The sequence below is a fragment of the Erpetoichthys calabaricus genome, chromosome 2, assembly GCF_900747795.2.
Source record: "Erpetoichthys calabaricus chromosome 2, fErpCal1.3, whole genome shotgun sequence".
Lineage (NCBI taxonomy): Eukaryota > Metazoa > Chordata > Cladistia > Polypteriformes > Polypteridae > Erpetoichthys > Erpetoichthys calabaricus.
Genome location: NC_041395.2, coordinates 328,358,156 through 328,379,349, shown reverse-complemented (window position 1 = coordinate 328,379,349; position 21,194 = coordinate 328,358,156). Strand labels below are relative to the sequence as shown.

Sequence of the window (21,194 nt, the reverse complement as noted above, 5' to 3'; positions counted from 1 at the left end):
CCTGCCAACCCCCGACCTGCGCTACGCGCTAGCCTCTTTGCTTTTCTGCTGCTCGTGTATGGGTATGCGGATGTTCAATTTAAACAAATTTTTATTTTCATGGGAATTGTTACATATGCATCAACACAACATATAACTTCCCGTGACTGAATTTCGTTTCTTTCTCTCTATTAAATAAAATGACTTTTTCGAAAGTTTGGCTGTGAGATGTGTTAATTTTCTTTGCAAAAGCTATTCTAACCAGAAACTGTTAACATTTTAATACAAATGGCATATCAAGACCTCCTTTGTTGTCAAATGTTATACACAGAAGATGTAGTACATTACCTTTCTTGGATACATCCTTCTTTCTACAGTAATTCATGTAAGACCGGACGTTGTTAACGGTTGTAGATACTCTTTGGGATATTGTAAGTTGTTGTTTTCATCTTCCGCACGATCACCACCAACTGTTTCAGCGTAGTCTACTGATACACATTTAACCAATTTGTCATGTAACCGTTCGACATTTATGGGCAGATTAATTTTTGGCATTAATTCGTTTGACTTCCTCGTTTCTCGGTGCTAGGATTGCGCATGTACTCATTTTTTTTATGTTGATAACCTTTCGTGGTGAAATTCTTCAACAAGATTTGGACATAATACATCTTCTTTAATTGGGAACTTAAAAGTGAGGAAAACGTTAAAATGTATAAGAGCTAAGAGTACAGGAAGTGTGTCTGACAAAAGCATCCACACAAATGAGAGTTGAGGTCTTGTTTAAAAATGTTTGAGAGGAGGGCATGACTTGAAAAAATGTCAAGGCAAAAGTCTCTTCTCATGGGACTTGAAAAAATCTCTCTTCCAAAAAGTCTCATCTACAAAAAGTCTCGTCGTGTCAAAGGATTTTTTTATATAATAGAGAGATATTGTGCCATGTATAATAATAATAATAATAACACATTTTATTTCAAGGCACCTTTCTAAAATCTCAAGGACACAGTACAGATAATAAAATCATAAAACCAACAAAGACATGAATGTACACATACACATATATATACTGTATATCTATATCTATGGATCTGAAAATACAGCAATAATAATACAGCCTAAGGTCATATAGTGTAAGCTAATCTAAATAGATAAGTCTTAAGACGAGATTTGAAAATAGGTAGGGAATCTGTGTCCCAATTGTTTTGTGGTAGTGAGTTCCAGAGATGAGGAGCACTACGACTAAAATGCCCTGGGGCCCATGATGATCAGGTAGATAGATAGATAGATAGATAGATAGATAGATAGATAGATAGATAGATAGATAGATAGATAGATAGATAGATAGATAGATACTTTATTAATCCCAAGGGGAAATTCACATACTCCAGCAGCAGCATACTAATAAAGAAAATATTAAATTGAAGAGTGATAACAATGCAGGTATACAGACAGACAATAACTTTGAATATTGTGAACGTTTACCCTCCCGGGTGGTATTGAAGAGTCGCATAGTGTGGGAGAGGAACGATCCCCTCAGTCTGTATCGGTGTAGTGGGGGTGATAAGAAGACCAGAAGTAGAGGACCTAGGAGTGTGGTTAGGTGTATAAGCTGTATAAGGTCAGAGAGGTATAATGGAGCTAAGATTATAGTGGGCTTTGAGGGTAAGTAGAAGAATTATATTATTATATTATAATTTTAAAATCAATGTGAAATTTTACAGGAAGCTAATGAAGCTGTTTAAGAGATGGAGTAATACATTTCACAGAAGAGGTCTGAGTTATAATATGGGCAGCTGAATTCTGAACAAGCTTATGTGGGAGACCAAAGAGAACAGAATTATAGTAATCAATGCGGGAAGTGACCAATGCATGAGTAAGGATGGAGGTGCTATTTTGTGTGAGGGGTGTCGCAGGCGTGCAATGCTACAGAGATGAAATGATTTTAGTACAAGTCTGCAACCTAACAAAATGTGAAAAAAAATGAAGGGGTCCGAGTACTTTCTATATGTACTCGGTAACTGATTCCTGATTTCCAAAGCTTGAGCACTGAAAGATAAGGCGACTCGTACAGCACCAGATCTATAGTACTGAACCAGAAATATTTTGATTTAAAAAGTGCCATCTTTTTGCCACTAGAGGGCTACATAGTCTGTGACTTCCTTGCAGTGTGCATCAGCATTTCCCAATAGTGGACACAACTGATTATATTAGTATCAGCATTTGTTTTTCAACTCTCTTATCCCGTTTAAGGTAAAGAAACTGATAGAAATGAAAAAAATGAGTTTTAACTCAAGGGCAGAATTAACTTCACTTAAAGCATCCACACCTATAGGGAGATGGCTGTTACTAGGTTTGGAGACCTCTATAACAGGAGTTTCTAAATATCTGTCTTTTTAATGAGATACTGTTATTTAGTCTTTTAAAATGTGTTGGTGTTAGGTTGATGGGCGATTCCACAACAGTCTCAGTTTTGTGTGTCACTGAGGTTCGGAGCCTGTATATCAGCTTTGTGACAAATGAAGCAACACAGAGATACAAGAAGACCAAAAGGGAAATCCTATTGTGGTTTTAAACATGTTCTGTCTGAAGGCCATATCCTAAATGATATTGTTCTCCTCAACAGAACAGTTACAGGTGGATAATTTACCTGCTGCACCTGAAGAGTGCGAATATGATGTCCATGGAGGGTCAACAACAACAACATTTATTTCTATAGCACATTTTCATACAAATTATGTAGCTCAAAGTACTTTACATGATGAAGAAAGAAAAAAAATGCAAAAATACAAAAATAAAATTAGGCAATACTAATTAACAAAGAATAAAGGAAGGTCTGATGGCCAGGAAAGACATAAAAAACAAAAGAAAAACTCCAGACAGATGGAGAAAATAACAAAATCTGCAGGGGTTCCAAGGCCACGAGACCACCCAGCCCCCCCACTAGGCATTCTACCTAACATAAATGATCTCAATCAGTCCTCATGGTTTTCAGGCTTCACATGGAAGAATTAGATGACAATGGTCCTGTGGACCTCTAGCCTTCAATCCATCAATGGAGGAACTGTATGGTGCCCTTATCAGGTGGTGATGGGGGCGCAGATCACCACCACAGAAAACCAGAAAAATAACAGCAGAGAAAGTAGGGGTTAGTACAGATTGTGGAGCCATGATAAAAAAAATGATAATTCAATGCATATACAGATTATCAGGGTTACAATAAAATGAAACTATAAGAAAACCATGTTACAATAATGTATTTTTAGCAGTTTTTAAAAATTCCTCCACCATATTAGCCTGGCGAATTTCTATCGGTAAACTATTCCAGATTTTTGGTACATAACAGCAGAAGGCCGCCTCACCACTTCTTTTAAGTTTAGCTCTTGGAATTCTAAGCAGACCCTCATTTGAAGATCTGAGGTTACAATTTGGAGTGTAAGGTGAAAGACATTCTGAAATATAAGATGGAGCAGATTATTTAAGGCTTTGTACACCATAAGCACTATTTTAAAGTCAATTCTAAATGGCACAGGTAACCAGTGTAGTGACGCTAAGACTGGTGTGATGTGCTCAGATTTTCTTTTCCTAGTTAAGATTCTGGCAGCTGCATTCTGCACTTGTTGTAACCAATTGATGTATTTTTTGGGTGGTCCTGAGAGGAGTGTGTTACAGTAATCTAGCTGACTAAAAACGGAACCGTGAACTAATTTTTCAGCATCTTGCAAAGTCATAAGAGATCTAACTTTTGTTGTATTTCTAAAGTGAAAAAATGCTGTCCTAGTAATTTGATTAATATGTGATTTAAAATTTAGGTCAGAGTCAATAATTACCCCTAAATTCTTTATCTTTGTCTTGACTTTTAAGCCTAATGGATCAAGTTTATTTCTAATACCCTCATTATATCCATTTTTGCCAATCACTAAGATTTCCGATTTCTCCTTATAAAGTTTGGAGACCCATGCCACCTTTTTTTCCCCCTCCAGGGCCTCTCAGTTACCTTTATACCTTTGGATTTGTAGCTGTGCAGTGTAGTGGATGTCAGTTATATTAGCAGATGTTGCTGCTGTAAGGATTGCCCTTTGTAACATTAAACAAAATCGATAAAATAGTTTGGCACAAGCCCAGAGTGGTCTCCCTTTCTGTAGATTTTGCATGATGTTTTTTTTCATTTGCAGTTAATGCTATTGTAGGCAGGAGCTGACTCATCACTTCCCTATCTTGAGACATGGTGGCACAATTCCACTGCAGAACTAACAGTAAAAACATGACTGAGTACGAAACTTAAAAATAACTTACCTATAAATGTGGTGATTAGTCCTGTAGCTTCATATTACTAGAGACCTGAGTTCTAATCCCAGTCAGGACACTGCCTGCACAAAATTGGCATGGTTTTCCTGTGAATCTTGTTTCTTCCATATCACAAAGATGTGTGTTGGTTTGTTGGTGTTTCCAGCAGTGGACTGGTGTCTCATCGAGTGTTGCTTACTGCAAATATCTGACACTGCCAGAATAGGCTTAGGTGCACAGCAAACTTATATTGCAATTTGTTGTAGACGAGCATTGCATGTAGGATTTGTCCCACCTTATACCAGGTGCTGTCAGAGTAGCCTTAGGACACTACAATACTTGAGACAAATTAGTTAATTGACTTTATGAAGCCCTGCAGCTTAACTTTGGTATTTTTCAGCTTGAATTTATTTCTTCAGAAACATGGCATACATGGATTAGCCATGTACAATTATGTTCTAAAGTTAAGCATTTTCTATAAATCTAAAAAAATATCTTCCTCGCACTAGCACTTTTCAATGGTGGCAATGGGGCATGAAGCACGATCAGAAAATAAAAGCTTAAAAACGTACTAACTGCATCCATTTGTCAAGCCAAGGCATTTGTGGAGTATTGATTTGTGCCTTTTGATTACACACACAATGTAAAATAGCTTATACATGTTATTTTTGAACAAAGAACACCAATATTATTTGACTCAGCCATTTTAAATGAAGACTAGCTGTGCACACTACCTCAGCGTTTATCTTCTTCTGCAACAGCCTTTACCCGCTGGTGCATGGTTTTCTCTTGAAAGACAAAATCACAGTAAATTGTTTGTGCCCTGTGGTTGGTTTTGCTTTGATTTACTTCCATATTTATGTGGAAATATATCCTTCCCTTGAGAAAGTACCTGTTACGTAAATTGATTACAGTAGACCCCTGCGAAGGCGCGGTTCAGGGTTCGCGGCCTCGGTCGTTCGCGGATTTTTCCTTAGAATAATTGTCAGCGGAAACTGCAAATATCCTCTGCAATTTTGTATGGAATTTTTCGTGGCAATACTGCACTGTAGAGAGAACAGGAAGCAACCGTAGAGGAAAACGCGGCTTGGGATGGTGAAAGTAGCCAATCCGAGAGCGTACTCTACTAGAATTTGAAACTGTAACTCCCAGCAGTCCCTGCAGTGGCTCCGATTGGTCTTCTGCTGAGGGTGCAGGGGCTGTTGGGGTCAAAGGATGTCAGCACGGCTTTTAAAAAGGGGGCTGGTGACCAAAAAAAAAAAAAGTTTTTGTAATTTGTGTTTCAAGTTCCTGTCTCTCTGCCTGCCATCTAGTGGGTTACCTGTACTTGTTCGTTGTGTCCTGGATCGTTTCATGGTTGGGGTCTGGATTGTCTGCCGTCTGTCTGTGTACATGAGGCCTGTAAGTGGATTCATTGCTATCCTGTGAAGAAAAGAGCGCTCCTGAACCCGTCCACCCATCGTCACCATTTAAGGAACTACCGGTAGGACTATCTTAACATTCCCATTCAACATGCGGATCTGTGGACTATCTATCCTCATCATTACATTTCATCCATTGCAGTTTTTCATGGACTATACTGTGTGTGTTTTGTTGGTGCTTTGTTGTATTTAATGTATAATCGCCGTAAGGGGAACAGGGGTGGTATCGTTGTTTTCATTTGTTTTCATTACATTCTTTATTTGCTGTTTGATTACTGGTTTGCTTTGTTTTTGTCTCTGTTTGTGAGTGCATGCGGGTTGGGTCAAGGCTGGGTGCGTCCCTGGAATCTCCACCATAAAAATAAATAAATCACCGTCTTCTCAACGTTGTGAATCTCAGTGGCACCGGACCGCTACAATGTTATTCATTTCTCCTTGCTGCTGATTGACTGCTGCCCTGTGACGCATCTTCAGCCGAGTGTTCTCGTGTTTTCCATTTTGTTCTTCTTAATCCTTAAACCGCCTTGACCGGCTATAGTCGTTTCCCAGTGCCATTTGCCAGCACGTAGGAGCCGAGTATATTCGGCGACTTACATTCATTGAACGCCGCAACCGGCTATTGTTGGTTCCAAGTACAATTTACCAGCACGCTGGAGCTGATCAGTCAGTGCCATACATTCGTTGAGCAGCCAGCTCATGAACACTGCTGGCCCCTGCAGCACTGCAGCCTCACTGTCTCTGGGATTGAGCCGCTGCACTAGACTAGCCTGGCAGCGTCAGAATTTACCTCTGTGTGCTTCCATGCTGCCAGTTCAAGCGCAGTTGGCTCAGTGATTTACTGAATTTCATCAATGGCGTCAGTTGCACCTTGCACATATTTTTCCAGTAGTTTTTTAAATAGCTTTTACAGTTCATTAGCAGTGTGTAAAATGATCAGTGTTGCAGTAATTATGATGCACTTTGCATGAAAAAAAAATGTGTCCATTAAAATTTCACTTTTTCTTTGTGAATTATGACGTTTACTTAAAGTGCAGCAAAAAAGTATTTGGCTTCCAGGAATGCATTAACCCCCAAGTATGTGGCAGTTTAAGGGTGAAAGCCCCAAGATGCCACCGAAACACCCTGTACCTTCTAAGGCTTCTGGCAATGAAAATGCGCTTGCATGAATTACAGTATGTAAGCACTAACATCGGTATTTTACATTCTAGCACTGCGGGTGACATATCAGTACAGTACTGTACAGTAAACGGGTTTACCTTTATATTCTTTTTTTTAGGTAATGTATTAAGCTGAGGTTGAAATTAAATTAAAGTGTTTTGTGGGCATATTTACGGTTTAAACTATAAAAATAGGCATTTTTTAACCACATCCATAATTGGTGGTTTTTCGCAATTCGCGGGCGCTCTAGGAATGTAACCTCCGTGAATTTCGAGAGTGTACTGTATTTCCAAACCCCTTTTGTTGTCACGAACATGCTTTGGATACTATGCAAGTCATGTTTTTGCTTTATCGAAACTCAGAGAGGATGTATTTGGTAAGCATTTGGCTTCGATTTTCTGTTGGTGCTTCGTGCCTCCATTGTAAAATGCCAGTGCAGGCATGATATTTTTAAAAGTTTATAGAAAACGCTTAACTTTAGAACACAACAACAACAATTTCTTCTTTGTATAGCCCAAAATCGCACAAGGAATGCCTCAATGGGCTTTAACAGGCCGTGTTTTTGACCGCCAGCCAGAAGACAAGCAAAATCTTGCAAAAAAGCCTTGTGAGGAATAAAAAAATGGAAACAATATTGGAAAGGGCAATTCAGAAAGAGAGAGAAACCCTCTTCCAAGTAGGCTGGGCATGCAATGGGTGTTGGGGTAAATACAACACACAAAGAAGAACACAAGTAGCCCTGTTTACAGAGCTAGATGGCTAATCTGCCATGGCCACCTCAGAAATACAATACAACAATACAAACTACTTTATTCCCGCATAGCACTCCTCAGCAAGTGCAGAGCGACGGAACAACTCTGAGGTTAAATAAAATTTGAGGAACAGATTATACCACTTACTAAATACAGAACTGTCACATGTGAGGATACAGATTTGTTAAAATACATCAAAAACAAAGCAGAAACTAATAAATGAAAGTAATAAACAACAATATCTGTCATCCGCTGATTGTCGAGTTACGGACAGATTGTATAAAAGCCAGACACAGTCCGAGTCCTGGAGACATCGGCCAACCAGCTGCCTATTCCCTATTGGCCATTCTATAGCTGAGTCAGTGCTGAGCCAGCCAATCAGATGAAAGGACCCTTCTACCCGATGATTTTAGTACCCTTTAAGAAATGGTCTGCAATATTTCTAACCTGGAAAAAAACAGTTTTTAGAAAGCACAATAATGTAACAATTGAGAGTTATTTTCATGTCAAAGACAGCATTCAAGTTCTGGTTACATTTAGCGAAAGTAAAAATCAAGTTTGAGTAAAGTGTTTTCAGTATTCTCTTAATATTCAGAGTGACATCTATTGTTTTATATGAATAAAGCAGTTAACTACTAGTCATGCAACAAGACAATTCCGACTCGGGTGTTAATAAAATATATCAAATCAAAAAACAAAAAAAAATATAAATAAGCAAGTATTATTTGTTTAAATGAGGAAAACAGCTTAGTTTCATCAGTGTGTGGGTAAAAGTTAATAATGTGATTTCCAGTGATATGTGCTACACTTAATAGGGAAAACAGAGTTTATCCTTTTGTCAATCCTGAGGGACACCATATTTAAATGCAATCACTAAAGAAAAAGACCTGTTTGTATGTGGGGAAAAAAATGAATGCCTTATAGGATAACTCATTTCAGAAGACTATGCAATAGCATGATGTCACCAATGATATCAAAGTAGTACTTAAGTCTTTAAAGCACTATTATGGTGGCTTTCCTGAACCGGAGGAGAATATCATTTATAACACAAGTTAAACCACATGTGTGCTGTGACTGTGGTGGAATAGAAACTGGAATTCCTTCTAAACCTTGTATTTTTTAAGGTAAGATTTAATTTGTATGGTTAAGTTTCTTTGGAAGTTAATTTAAACTCTAAAATTGTTCAAAGAGCAAGACTATGCTGATAGATAATTATTTTGTGGAAGAAGTTGTTTCCACAGTCTCGCCATCTACAATTCAAATCTGACTTGAGGTGAATACATAGGAGTTCTGTGAGCTGGACTAGCATACCTTCTAGTCACCCATTGGGTGGGCAAGAAAAATATAAGTGGTATTCTTGAATGAAGTGGTTTGTGTGAATAAAGTCCTCTTTCTTGTTTTAATTCTTACACTTTGAATCCTGGCATTGAATAATCAAACAACATTTGTGTTTACCTGATGTCTTTGTCAGCAACGTGACCCCAAACTGTGCAGTTCCCCATGGTGAGGAAGCCATGCTAGGAAAATGATGAGCAAGGTGATCACCCATCAAATTAGTTTGAGATTTTGAGTGCAGAGTGGGCTAGGCTTTCAGGATAGCCATCGTGAGCAGGTGGTAACAAATACACAGGCAATAAGAGGAAAACTAACACTAATGAAAAAGGCACAAGACAAAAATGCAAAATGGTCAAACAGCACTAAACTATCAAACACTAATGACATTTCAATAGGGACTTCTGTAAATAGGCACAAATCAAAGTAGTGTTAGTACACAGCACTTAATATCCTTCGCACCTCCCATCATGTGACTGCAGTATAATTAGTATTGCCCAGCAACAGACACTGATGGGAGGGAAAAAGAGCAGTCTATAGAAAATAAAGGAGTGGCTAGAGAAGGAGCAGGTGCGAGAAGTGGGATACCTTTTGGTGAGAAATATGATAGTATACTATGGTGTGCAACATACAGTATAAGCCTGTTAGACTGCACATCAAGGGACATTCTGCTCTAACTGTGTATAGCCCAATTACTTTTTACGAGAGTCAGTCAGTGGTCAGTGCGAGGGCTGCTGCTATTTTTAATATATATAAATGGTTTAGATAAGAATATAAGTAACCAGCTGGTTAAATTTGCAGATGATACCAAGATAGGTGGATTAGCAGATAATTTGGAATCCGTTATATCATTACAGAATGACTTGGATAGCATACAGGCTTCGGCAGATTTGTGGCAGATGAAATTTAATGTCAGAAAATGTAAAGAATTACACATAGGAAGTAAAAATGTTAGGTTTGAATACACAATGGGCAGTCGGAAAATCAAGAGTACACCTTACGAGATGGATTTAGGAGTCATAGTGGACTCTAAGCTATCAACTTCCCGCCAGTGTTCAGTAACCATTAAGAAGGAAAGCAGAATGTCAGGCTATATAGCGCCTTGATGTGTGCAATACAAGTCACAGGAGGTTCTGCTGAAGCTTTATAACACACTGGTGAGGCCTCATCTGGAGTACTGGGTGCAGTTTTGATCTCCAGGCTACAAAAAGGACATAGCAGCACTAGAAATGGTCCAGAGAAGAGCGACTAGGCTGAGTGCAGGGCTACAGGGGATGAGTTATGAGGGAAGATTAAAAGAGCTGAGCCTTTACAGTTTAAGCAAAAGAAGATTAAGCGGTGATATGATTGAAGTGTTTAAAATTATGAAGGAAATTAGTACAATGGATCGAGACTGTTATTTTAAAATGAGTTCATCAAGAACATGTGGACACAGTTCGAAACTTGTTAAGGGTAAATTTCGCACAAACATTAGGAAGTTTTTCTTTACACAAAGAAAGACAGACACTTGGAATAAGCTATCAAATACATTGGAACCTCAGTTCACGACCATAATTCGTTCCAAAACTCTGGTCGTAACCCGATTTGGTCGTAAACCGAATGTAATTTCCCCCCATAGGATTGTATGTAAATACAATTAATCCATTCCAGACCGTACGAACTGTATATAAACATATATATTTTTTAAGTTTTTAAGCACAAATATAGTTAATTAAACCATAGAATGCACAGCATAATAGTAAACTAAATGTAAAAACATTGAATAACACTGAGAAAATCTTGAACAACAGAGAAAACTAACACTGCAATAGTTCGCGCTATAGCGCCACCAACCGCTGGCTAAAAACACTTTTTTTTTAATGAGTTTTAAGCACAGGGAAAAAAATGAATATTTGAAAAAATCCGTAAATTAATAAACCACCAAGAAAAGTAACATTGCAACAATGCATGCTACGAACCGATCGCTGTAAACAGAACTGAAAACAAAAACAAGCCCAGTGCATTCTTTAACTGCCTTCTCTACCTTATGTATCCAGCCCTCTCTCTCTCTCGCACTCCTGTGTGTGTGTCTCTCTCGCGTGCCTGTGTGTGTGTGTCTCTCTCTCGCGCGCCTGTGTGTGTGTGTCTCTCTGTCTTGCACGCCTGTGTGTGTGTGTCTCTCTCTTGCGCGCCTGTGTGTGTCTCTCTCTCTCTCTCGCGCTGCCTGTGTGTGTGTGTGTCTCTCTGTCTTGAGCACCTGTGTGTGTGTGTGTGTCTTTCTCTTGTGCGCCTGTGTGTGTGTGTGTGTCTCTCGCGCACCTGTGTGTGTGTGTCTCTCTGTCTCGCGCGCCTTTGTGTGTGTGTGTCTCTCTCTTGCGCGCCTGTGTGTGTGTGTCTCTCTCTCTCTCTCTCTCTCGCGCTGCCTGTGTGTGTGTCTCTCTCTCTCTCGCGCGCCTGTGTGTGTGTCTTTCTCTCGCGCGCCTGTGTGTGTGTCTCTCTCTCGCGCGCCTGTGTGTGTGTCTCTCTCTCGCACATCTGTGTGTGTGTGTCTCTCACGCCTGTGTGTGTGTGTCTCTCTCTCTCTCGTGTGTGTGTGTCACGCTCTCTCGCTCTTTCTCTCTTGCTCGCTGCACAGGAAATGCACAGGGAGAGACTGAACACGTACAAACTGAAAGGGAAACTGGCTTGTTCGTATACCGAGTGTGTGGTCATGAACAGATGCAAAAGTTTGGCAAACTTTTTTGGTTGTAAACAGATTTGTATGTGTTCCGAGACGTTTGTGAACCGAGGTTCCACTGTAGTGTGGTAGACAGTAAGACTTCAGGGACTTTGAAAACTCGATTTGATGTTTTTTTGGAAGAAAAAAGTGGACAGGACTGATGAGCTTTGTTGGGCAGAATGGCCTGCTCTCGTTCTAAAGTCCTACAAATACAACTGTAAATTAAGTCTCAACTTTCAATTTAAGTCTTAAGTTATCATAATTACATTCAAGTTGAGTCGCTGGATTTCATGAAACAAGTCAAGTCAAGTCACTGGTTCTGTTTGAGCAAATCAAGTCAAGTCATAGTTCTGTGAGGTACAGGGAAGCTAGGCCGTTCAGTTTTATAGGATAACCTAAAGCCAAAGAAGAAATGTAAGTGGAGTACTGTGTCACAATGGAGTAATGTACCTGAAGCTAATGTGATTTTGTTTGCTTTCTTTCCTGTGCAGAATGGAATCATCACAGGAGTTTACCCAGGGAGTCCTTCAAGCTGGCTGGTTGTAGTTGTGGGATTTGCATCCACAGCTTTGTACACCCGAAGAGATCATTCATTTGGACTGTTATCCAGAATAGGAGAACATCTTCCAGTTAGGTAAGAACTGTATGAGCCTTTTATTTTGGTGAAGGTATTTCTTTTTTTCATTGCTATTCTTAAATATATCAAGAACATTTTTTTTCAGTTCTGCATTGAGGTTGAATTTGAATTATAAATAAATCGATCAGTGGCATATGCTTAGAATTCTTAACAATAAATTGTCAGTTTTTTGTATGTTTTGAATTATTTGCAATTCTGTTGACCACTAGCCATGTAGTATCACTGGAAAGGAGCTGAATTTACCATGCATTCAAATGTATTGAGATCCCTTTACTTTTTTATATATTCTTATATTGCAGCCTTGTGGTAAAATCATTTAAATGAATTTTTCCCTCATCATGCAAGAACTCAATACTCCAGAATGACAAAGTGAAAATAACATTTTAGACATTTTTGCAAATATATTAAAAATAAAAACTGAAATTTAACATTGTCACCAATATTCAGACCCTTTACTCAAGTACCTTTGGCAGTGATTCCAGCCTGGGTATGACACAACATGCTTTGCACACCTAGATTTGGGGATTTTTTTGCCATTCTTCTCTACAGATCTTCTCAAACTATCCCAGGTTAGATGGAGACTATCGGTGGATAGCTATTTTTGGGTCTCTCCAGAGATGTTCAATTGGATTCAAATCCGGCCTCTGGCTGCACCACGCAAGGACATTCACAGAGTTGTCCTTAAGCTGCTCCTATGTTGTATTTGCTTTGTGCTTAGGGTGATTGTCCTACTGGAAAATTAACCTTTGACCTAGTCTGAGGTCCAGAGCACTCTGGAGTAGGTTTTTATCAAGGATATCTTTATACTTTACTATGTTCAGCTTTCCCTCAACCCTGACTACCCTCTCTGTCCCCAGCCAAATGGCATGATGGTGCCACTGCCTTGTTTCACTTTTGGAATAATATTGCACTGGTGATGGCTGATTCCTTGTTTCCTTCATATGCGATTCTTAGAAATGGGGGCCAAACAGTTGTCACAAGAAGAACAAGAAAACATCATAAAGGTTTGGGGCAGACATCTGTATATTGTGCCCTGGCTGCAAAAAAGGTTGTTTTAAGTGTATTTTATTCAGATTTGAGTCCAGAACAGAACTGACTTCAGGTTGAAATGATGGCAATTTTAAAGGCAATGCCAGAACGTGATGCCATCGTGAATGGAACCAGAAGTGATGTCGCCTGGACAGGAAGTGATGTAATCAGTGGGGGCGGTACCGGAAGTAGCGCCACCTATGGTGCCAGAAAGCAGAAGTGGCGTCATCAATGGTGGCAGAACCGGAAGTGGCATCATCGATGACACCAGAACTGGAAGTGGCATCGTCAGTGGCGCCGAAACCATGCGGGATGAGAGAGAAAGTCACCACCCCCTGGTCTGGCGTGCAACTACTATCATTCAGGCCCTTTAGCTGCCTCCCAACTGTGTGGCACAGTTCAATCTTGGTTTCATCAGACCAGAGAATGTTGTTTTTCAATTTTTGAGTCCTTTAGGTGCCTTTTTGCAAAATTCAAAGTGGGCTTTCTCTTTTACTAGGCAAATGCCTCAACCTGGCCACTGTGCTATCCATCCCAGATTGGTGGAGTGTTGCAGTAATGGTTGCTCTTCTGGAAATTTCACCCATCTTCACACAGGTTCTCATCCAGAGGGACCATCAGGTTCTTGGTCACCTCTCTTACTAAGGCTCTTTTCTCATGATTGTTCAGTGTGGCCAAGTAGCCAGCTCAAGGAACAATTTTTGTTGTTCCAAACTTCTTCCACTTAGGACTCTAGGAGGCCACTCTGCTCTTTGGAACCTTCAGTGCTGCAGAAATCTTTGTAGTCTTTTCCCAGATCCGTACCTTGACATAGTCCCGACTCTTAAGTTCTTCATGCAATTCCTTCCACCTCCTGGCTTGGTTTTTGCTCAACTGTGGAACCTCATATAGACAGGTGTGTGCCTTTTCTAGTTATGTCCAGCAACTGAATTTACCACAGGTGGACTTCAAACAAGGTGTGAAAACATCTCTGTAATGATCGGTAGAATGGGATGAAGTGTCATAGCAAAGGGTTTGAATGCTTGTGTCAATGTGATATTTTTTTTTTTTCATTTGAAATTCTTTCTGTTTGTCATTCTGGGGGTTTTAAGCGTTGCTCAATGAGAGAAAAAATTAATTTAACTGATTTTAGCATAAGGCTGCAACATAACAAAATGTGAAAAAGTGATGGGCTCTGAATACTTTCTGAATACGCTGTATACTTGTGCAACAAATGTGCCCCTTTTCATTACAAATTTTGAATGACAGCCCTTTTTATTGAGTTTTATTGAACGCCAATTTACCTTTTCTCCTTGCCAAGCAGTTAGTGTCTTTTTTAAGGTATTGGTTCACTAATCATAATACCCTTTTAGTCATGAAATGTTAAAAATCTAACCTATGACCACATTTATTAACTAGCCATAAATAAGTATCACAGAAAGATCTAAAATTTGATTTATTGGTTTATTTCCCATGGACATCATCAGTATTCACTGTGACAATTAGAGGCACTGTCGACCCCTTGAACCCTCAGACCAGACGTCAGACACCAGATAAAAGTCCAAAATGAATATTTATTATAATAATAAAGTGCACAAAGCACCCTCTTCTCCACAATACTCAAACACAATCAATAAACAATAATCCTCCTCACTCCCAGACGTGTTGCCACCCTTCCACCCAGCTCAGCTCATCGTCTGGGATTTCCCATAGTCCTTTTATATTCCCTGACCCGTAAGTGTTTCCAGTCCCTCAGTCCATGTGATCTCCTATCACTTCCGGGTCAGATAAAAATCCTCTTCTTCATCCCGGAAGCATGTCATTTCCCTTGTCGCCTTGCCTATGACGTACTTCCAAGTTATAGGGCATGTAGAATTCCCAGAGTCTCCCTACAGCGTCTCCTGGAGGTCCTCATGGTATTCAGCAGGGCTGGTTGTAAAAACTACAAGGTCCATGAGGCCCTGCTGGAATTCGGGAAACCTCTATGCCACAGGGAGAGGTCCATCTGGCGGCCTGGGGGTGTTGACCGGGATGACAGGCCGGCCATCCCTCACATCACATAAAAAACTAGAGATTCTTGATATGATTATTATAGTTATTTTGTTAATGAATTTAGATAAGAAATTTATTCAAAGTCTTTCAGTTTTACTCCTCTTTTCCTTATCAGGGTCACTGTATTATTATTATTATTATTTGTAGATGTCTTTATCCAAAACATCCATCCATCCATCCATTATCCATCCCGCTATATCCTAACTACAGGGTCAAGATTATAAACAGAGCAAGAGAGAGTACTACTACTGCATACTCTAATTATACCTGCAAATAGACTTAAGACAAAAATCAGTATCCCAAACTCTTCGTCAGTACAAGAGCAGCTATCCTGTAGAAGAAGCTCAAACAGTTCCAAAATATTTAATGAAAAGTTGTGTTTTCAAAAGACACCTAAACACAAATAAATTCATGTCAATATGGCTGCTATGAAAATTAGGAGATATGAAACCATGTGATGCCACCTATAAGTAATGATAGCTCAGTAACGACTCTGAAACCAAAGGCCAAATTTTATGGAGATGTTCATGATGTTATAAGCTAGCTTTAGTAAAAAATGAACAAATTTTAAAATATGTGTTTTTTGCTATTTCATTTTTAATATTATAATCACTCATAACGTGGTCATTTTTCATTTTGGAGATAGCATCGTATTTGTGCAAAAATATAGATTTGGAAAAGAGCTTTAAAACAATATGAGAACCATTTCTGTGCACTATACATTTAAGGGGATATAGCCAGTCAAAGTAATAATCCACCCCCGTATAAGTTCAAACATCGTTGGTTTAAACCTCCCTTAATATTGATCTCAGACACGTGCAGCTTCAGTTCCAAGGGTTGCTCATATGACCAAATCAGCATGCCAGGTTTTGTTAAAATCTGTGACGATGACGTCCAAAATTGTGATGATTTGACATGGAATTAGTGCAGTTCAGATGAACAAAGGGAGAGAGAACCAGTGCCTAAACAAAGAGTTGCATGGCATAATTAGTAAGGAAGGGTTGAATCCTCTGAAGATTCTGAAGAAAGAAACAACGTGATTGGGTGATTGATGAAATAAGTTTGATGAATGAAAGTGAGGAGACCAGAGCTGCACCATGATTCCTGACAGTGACTGATGGTGAAAGGGTGACATATTCCAGATCAATGCTTCCTCACAAATCTGAAGAAGGAGAATCAGAAAAGTTTATACAGAATATCTGACTTTGAAAGGTTAAGATTAAGGTGATGAGCATGGAAGCAACATGCTGAGTGATTTTGGGCTGGGGAAACTGTAAAAAGAGAAACAAAGATTGGGAAATGGAAATAATGGCAGACAAAGAATAGTTATGTAATGGACAGGGGGTGAAAACCAAAGAAAGTTTGATTGCTAAAGCCACAACACATAATCCAATATTCAGCCCCCAGTCTAATAAGCGCCCAGACTCTGGAATGAGCTACCAAAATTAATCAGGTCAGCTGACTCCATGAATTCTTTTAAAAAACAACTCAAAACTCATCTGTTCAGGAAGGCTTTTAGCTCTACTTGACTTTATTACCCTTCTCTCAGTTTACCTTCATGTCAAGATGCTCATGTAACCTGTGTGTGTGTGTGCGCGAGACCATCAATTATGTTGTCTGTTAGGCTTTTCTATGAATTTACTGTCATAATCTTCTTTATTTATTTATTTGGTTTAGTACAATGCTATATACTGTATACCCTGCTGTTCTATCTTAAACTCTGTGAAGTGCCTTGAGCATGGGAAAAGCGCTATATAAATAAAATGTATTATTATTATTATTATTACCTTCCCTAACTCGTTATGCAACAAATACTTCAGAAGAATGGTTACTTCTTCAATTCAATTTCTGGATGCTTGAAAGAGCAGGTCACCATTTTTAAATACAGGAACACTGAGATGCAAGAATAAAGTCTTCCTTGTGCAACAGCACATCTACAACAAGGTCACATCATGTGCAAAAGGTGAAGTTGAAAGTTTTCATTTGCAAGTAAGTGCTTTCATCAACTTCCAGATTGGACAGTAGACAATGAGAGAAAAAATAGGATTCAGTTTTGAGCCTGTAAACTTACTTGTATATTATGCTTAAAAAATTATTTACTATCTTAAATATTATTTTTCTTAATTTGCAGCAAATATCTGTCAGACCAAAGTCAGAAGATAGTAAGCGGAGTTTTACTTGGCACAGGACTGTGGGCATCTGTTGTGTTCACAATGCGTACCACTTTGAAAATGCTTCTTTCTTGGCATGGCTGGATGTTCAGTAAGCATGGAAATGTATCAAGAAAGGCCAAAATCTGGATGGTAAGCAGGCCCTTTGGAAGAAAATTCTCATGATGCTAACCACTTATGCAGTTAACACAGAAAATTAATTTTAACAGGATTAGCTTTTAAATGTCTTGATTGTTAAAAACTTAATTCCAGCCTCAGTTGTAGTTTACTCTTTTAATAGAGTCTTGTGATGCTCACCATTTATACCCTTTAATCTTTAAATTAATTTCACAATGTTGTTAGTCACCTTTTTTTTTAGTTATGGTTGACATGGTGGCATAGAATTCCGTGAAATTGGGATTGAATTATCGCCTGGTCATCATACTGCTCTCTCAGTTTTTCTTTTTCAAGGTATTCAGATTTTCCTCACTCATTTCACAGACATACACATTGGTTTCAATCAATCAACTGATTTTTTATAAAGAGCCTTTAATAGAATCCATTATCACAAGGTGCATTATTTTGCAAAAATAAATAATTTTCAAAACAAACTGTAATATGTTACAAATAAGGTCTAAAATGGATATGTTTAGCTGGTCCTGGTTGCTTTGCTTGAAACATGGCCAATACTCCGTGTTGTGTGACAAAAGAAATAACCTTTATTGAGACTTTGCCAAAGAGTTGCTGAATAAAATGACAAAAACAAATAATTACATTACATGATCTCTTCTTATTCTAACTTGGCGCACACTGAACGACACATACATCAAGCAATAGTACAACATACTGTACATTAGTAACATTGAATTATACAACCACTATCAAGAAAATATTGCTTGAATAAGCATAATAAATATATTTTAACAAAACTAAGACCCTACTTGAATAAGATAGCAAAAACTAATAACTACAACCTGTCAGCCTCCTATCAATTTATGGAAGGTCTTCTCAACCGAAGTTGGCACAAACTGACTGATGCACATGCATCAAACCACAGTACAGTGTTCATTTAAAACATAGAATTATACAAAAAACAAGCAAGAAAACATTTCTTTAATAAACATAATAAATCTATTTCAAAAAAACAAAGAGCTTACTTGAAAAAGATGACAAAAACAAACATGTATGAACTTAAAGCCTTTCATCAATTTGCACAAGCTACCCATACAGGACATAGAAAAGAAGGGAAGGATGAACTACAAATGGAAAGGCTAAATAAATGTCATTAAAATAAATATGATCTTATTCATATTTTAAAACTATATACAAACGTGTAATGACAGATTAATGGGGTACATTCAACATAACTATACAAATCTAATAAGGACTCCTTTTTTACATACATCTTCTAAGCCAAACTTGGTGCAGACTAAAAAGAAGGCATACAAAACTCTCAAATAACAAACAGTTGGGTCAAAGGTCAATGAAAGAAGAAAAAAAAAGTACAGAATAAACAATATAAAATAATTTTATTACAATTTAAATTAAATGCAACATCTGAAAGATGGAATTTGGGTAAAATGAATCTCTCTATTATAAAAAAAAATCCTGGAGAGAAACAGTAGGGCGTTGAGATGTGATCTTCACGTTAAGATCATGGAAGACAGTTAAAAGACCCGCGAGGAACTTAAACATGAGACATTGTGCCAAGAGATCAACCCAGGACCGTCTCGCGATGACATAGAACATGAGATTCTTGCAAGACACGCCCTACTTACGATCAATATCAAATAAGACAACGGGGCAGCAGAACATTCAGTCATGTGAAGGATTTGAGCACACACAGATCCAGGGTCTCAGCGCATATAAAGTATATAAGGACAATACGTTATAAATGAAACGTCGACGACTAAACGAAGAAGAAAGCAGAGCGGAGTAAAGAGACTCAAAAGCGTTGGAGAGAAAAAATATCAAAATAAGAATATTAATCTAGGTGCAAATTCAGAAAATAAGGAAAGTAACAAGTGGAACTGAAACAAAGCACGTCCAATCGGGCTCAGAATTAAAAGACAGAATAAAAGACAAAGTAGAACTTCATAAACACGTTCACAAACGTTGGTGCTATACACATGCAGAGCAGATAATGAAAGCAGTGTAATTTGAAAGGCTCAAAAAAAAAAAAAAAACGTTGGCGGGATGCAAATGTGGAGAAAGTTAAAGAATATGAAAGTAGGAAAGTTAGAAAGTATAAAAAAAATAAAGTAAAGATTGCAGTAGTGCAAACAAATGGAAATTATTACTCAAAAAAGGGAAAATAATCACCACAGACCAGGTGTCACTAAAAAAAAAGCAGGACAAAGCGAGGTCAGAAATAAAAGACAGAGTAGAAAACAAAGTAAAACGTCATAAAGAGGTTCAAAAACAAAGGGGCCAAACACATGCAGAGCAGGTTAGAGATAATGAAAACTGGAATTCAAAAGACTCAAAAAAAAACGTAGGCGCGAAACACATGCAGAGCAAGGTACAGAATATGAAAGCAGAAAAAAACGACAGTGTCAAATAAGAAAATAAACATCGCATTAGCGCGAAAAAAGAGAAATTATTACTCGGTGAAATAACTAAAAGGCGAATAGAGATTGAATATATGGACATAGGTGATATGTCAGAAGTATGTAGATATTATAAGGCTTTGAAGTTTAAGTCAGAGAATTTCAAAAATGTGTTTTACCTCACATGCATTTATTGGTTACTTGGCAAAAAAAATTATTAACTGCTGATGATGTCGATCGCTTTGTCTGTGCTGAAATTCCAAACAGAGAAACCTATCCTGAATTATGGTACAAAGTCATTAAACACATGTCTCATTTAAAAGATTCAGCATATTGGGACTCGAAAGATTCCAAATATTGTTTTTACATAAGTTCTGAAATAAAAGTGAAACTAATGAAATAGCAAGAATTCAAAGAAAAAAAAAATCTTAAAAGTGTGTATCCGGAAAACCAAACATGGGGGTTGGCGAGCACAGCGAGCAGGGGGCAAAGCCCCCTAGTTACATTAAATAAAATCATGCACATGCAGTTAATAAGGACTGGCTGAAAAATGCTTTGGCAGACATATGTAGTACAGTATATAGAATCAGGACAGGTACAGTTGAAATAAGCATACATTTACTAGGCTTGTGGAAAAAAAGCAATCTCACTAGAATCTTGATTGTTATCATTTATAATTCAAAATCGAGTCACAAATAAGGTGTTTTTTTTTCTTTTCTAAATAGCACTATGTTAAAACAAAATCACAGTGCACACTCACACACACAATTTCAGAAAAGACAACATACCTTGCATTTGCGTACACAAGTGCACTGTATTGTCATGGCTTACATAACTGCAAACCCTGTCCGTGATAACATTTCTCTTAGCTACAGTTATTTCATCGTTAAAGGATATTTTTATGTACAATATGTGGGGAGATTCATGTTGGTTTGAGGGTTTACGTCGCAATAAGACACAGAACACGTCAGGAAGAATTGGGACACCCACACTACCGGTTTTAGAGCACTTCAGTTTTTCCAGATTTTTTTTTTTTCAAATTTAATCAGTTGAAATACAGTGAATGACCTAAAATGGTGAAAAGGTAAGCAGTAAAGTGCCAGAGGTTCAAATTTAAAGTTTAGTACTACTTGGACAATCCTACACTGTAGAAAGTTGTAAATCCCAATGACAGTGG

General features: G+C 38.2%; 1 protein-coding gene across 2 annotated transcripts in view; it reads left to right on the top strand.

Moving 5' to 3' along the window:
* cpt1ab (carnitine palmitoyltransferase 1Ab (liver)) overlaps positions 1–21,194 on the top strand; it is a 151,057-nt gene that overhangs the window by 57,108 nt on the left and 72,755 nt on the right. For both annotated transcript variants that reach the window (XM_028796018.2, XM_028796019.2), the window contains exons 3-4: positions 12,113–12,255; positions 17,450–17,621. In XM_028796018.2, the coding sequence (XP_028651851.2) occupies positions 12,113–12,255; positions 17,450–17,621 (315 nt within the window). The remainder of the gene's footprint in view (positions 1–12,112; positions 12,256–17,449; positions 17,622–21,194) is intronic.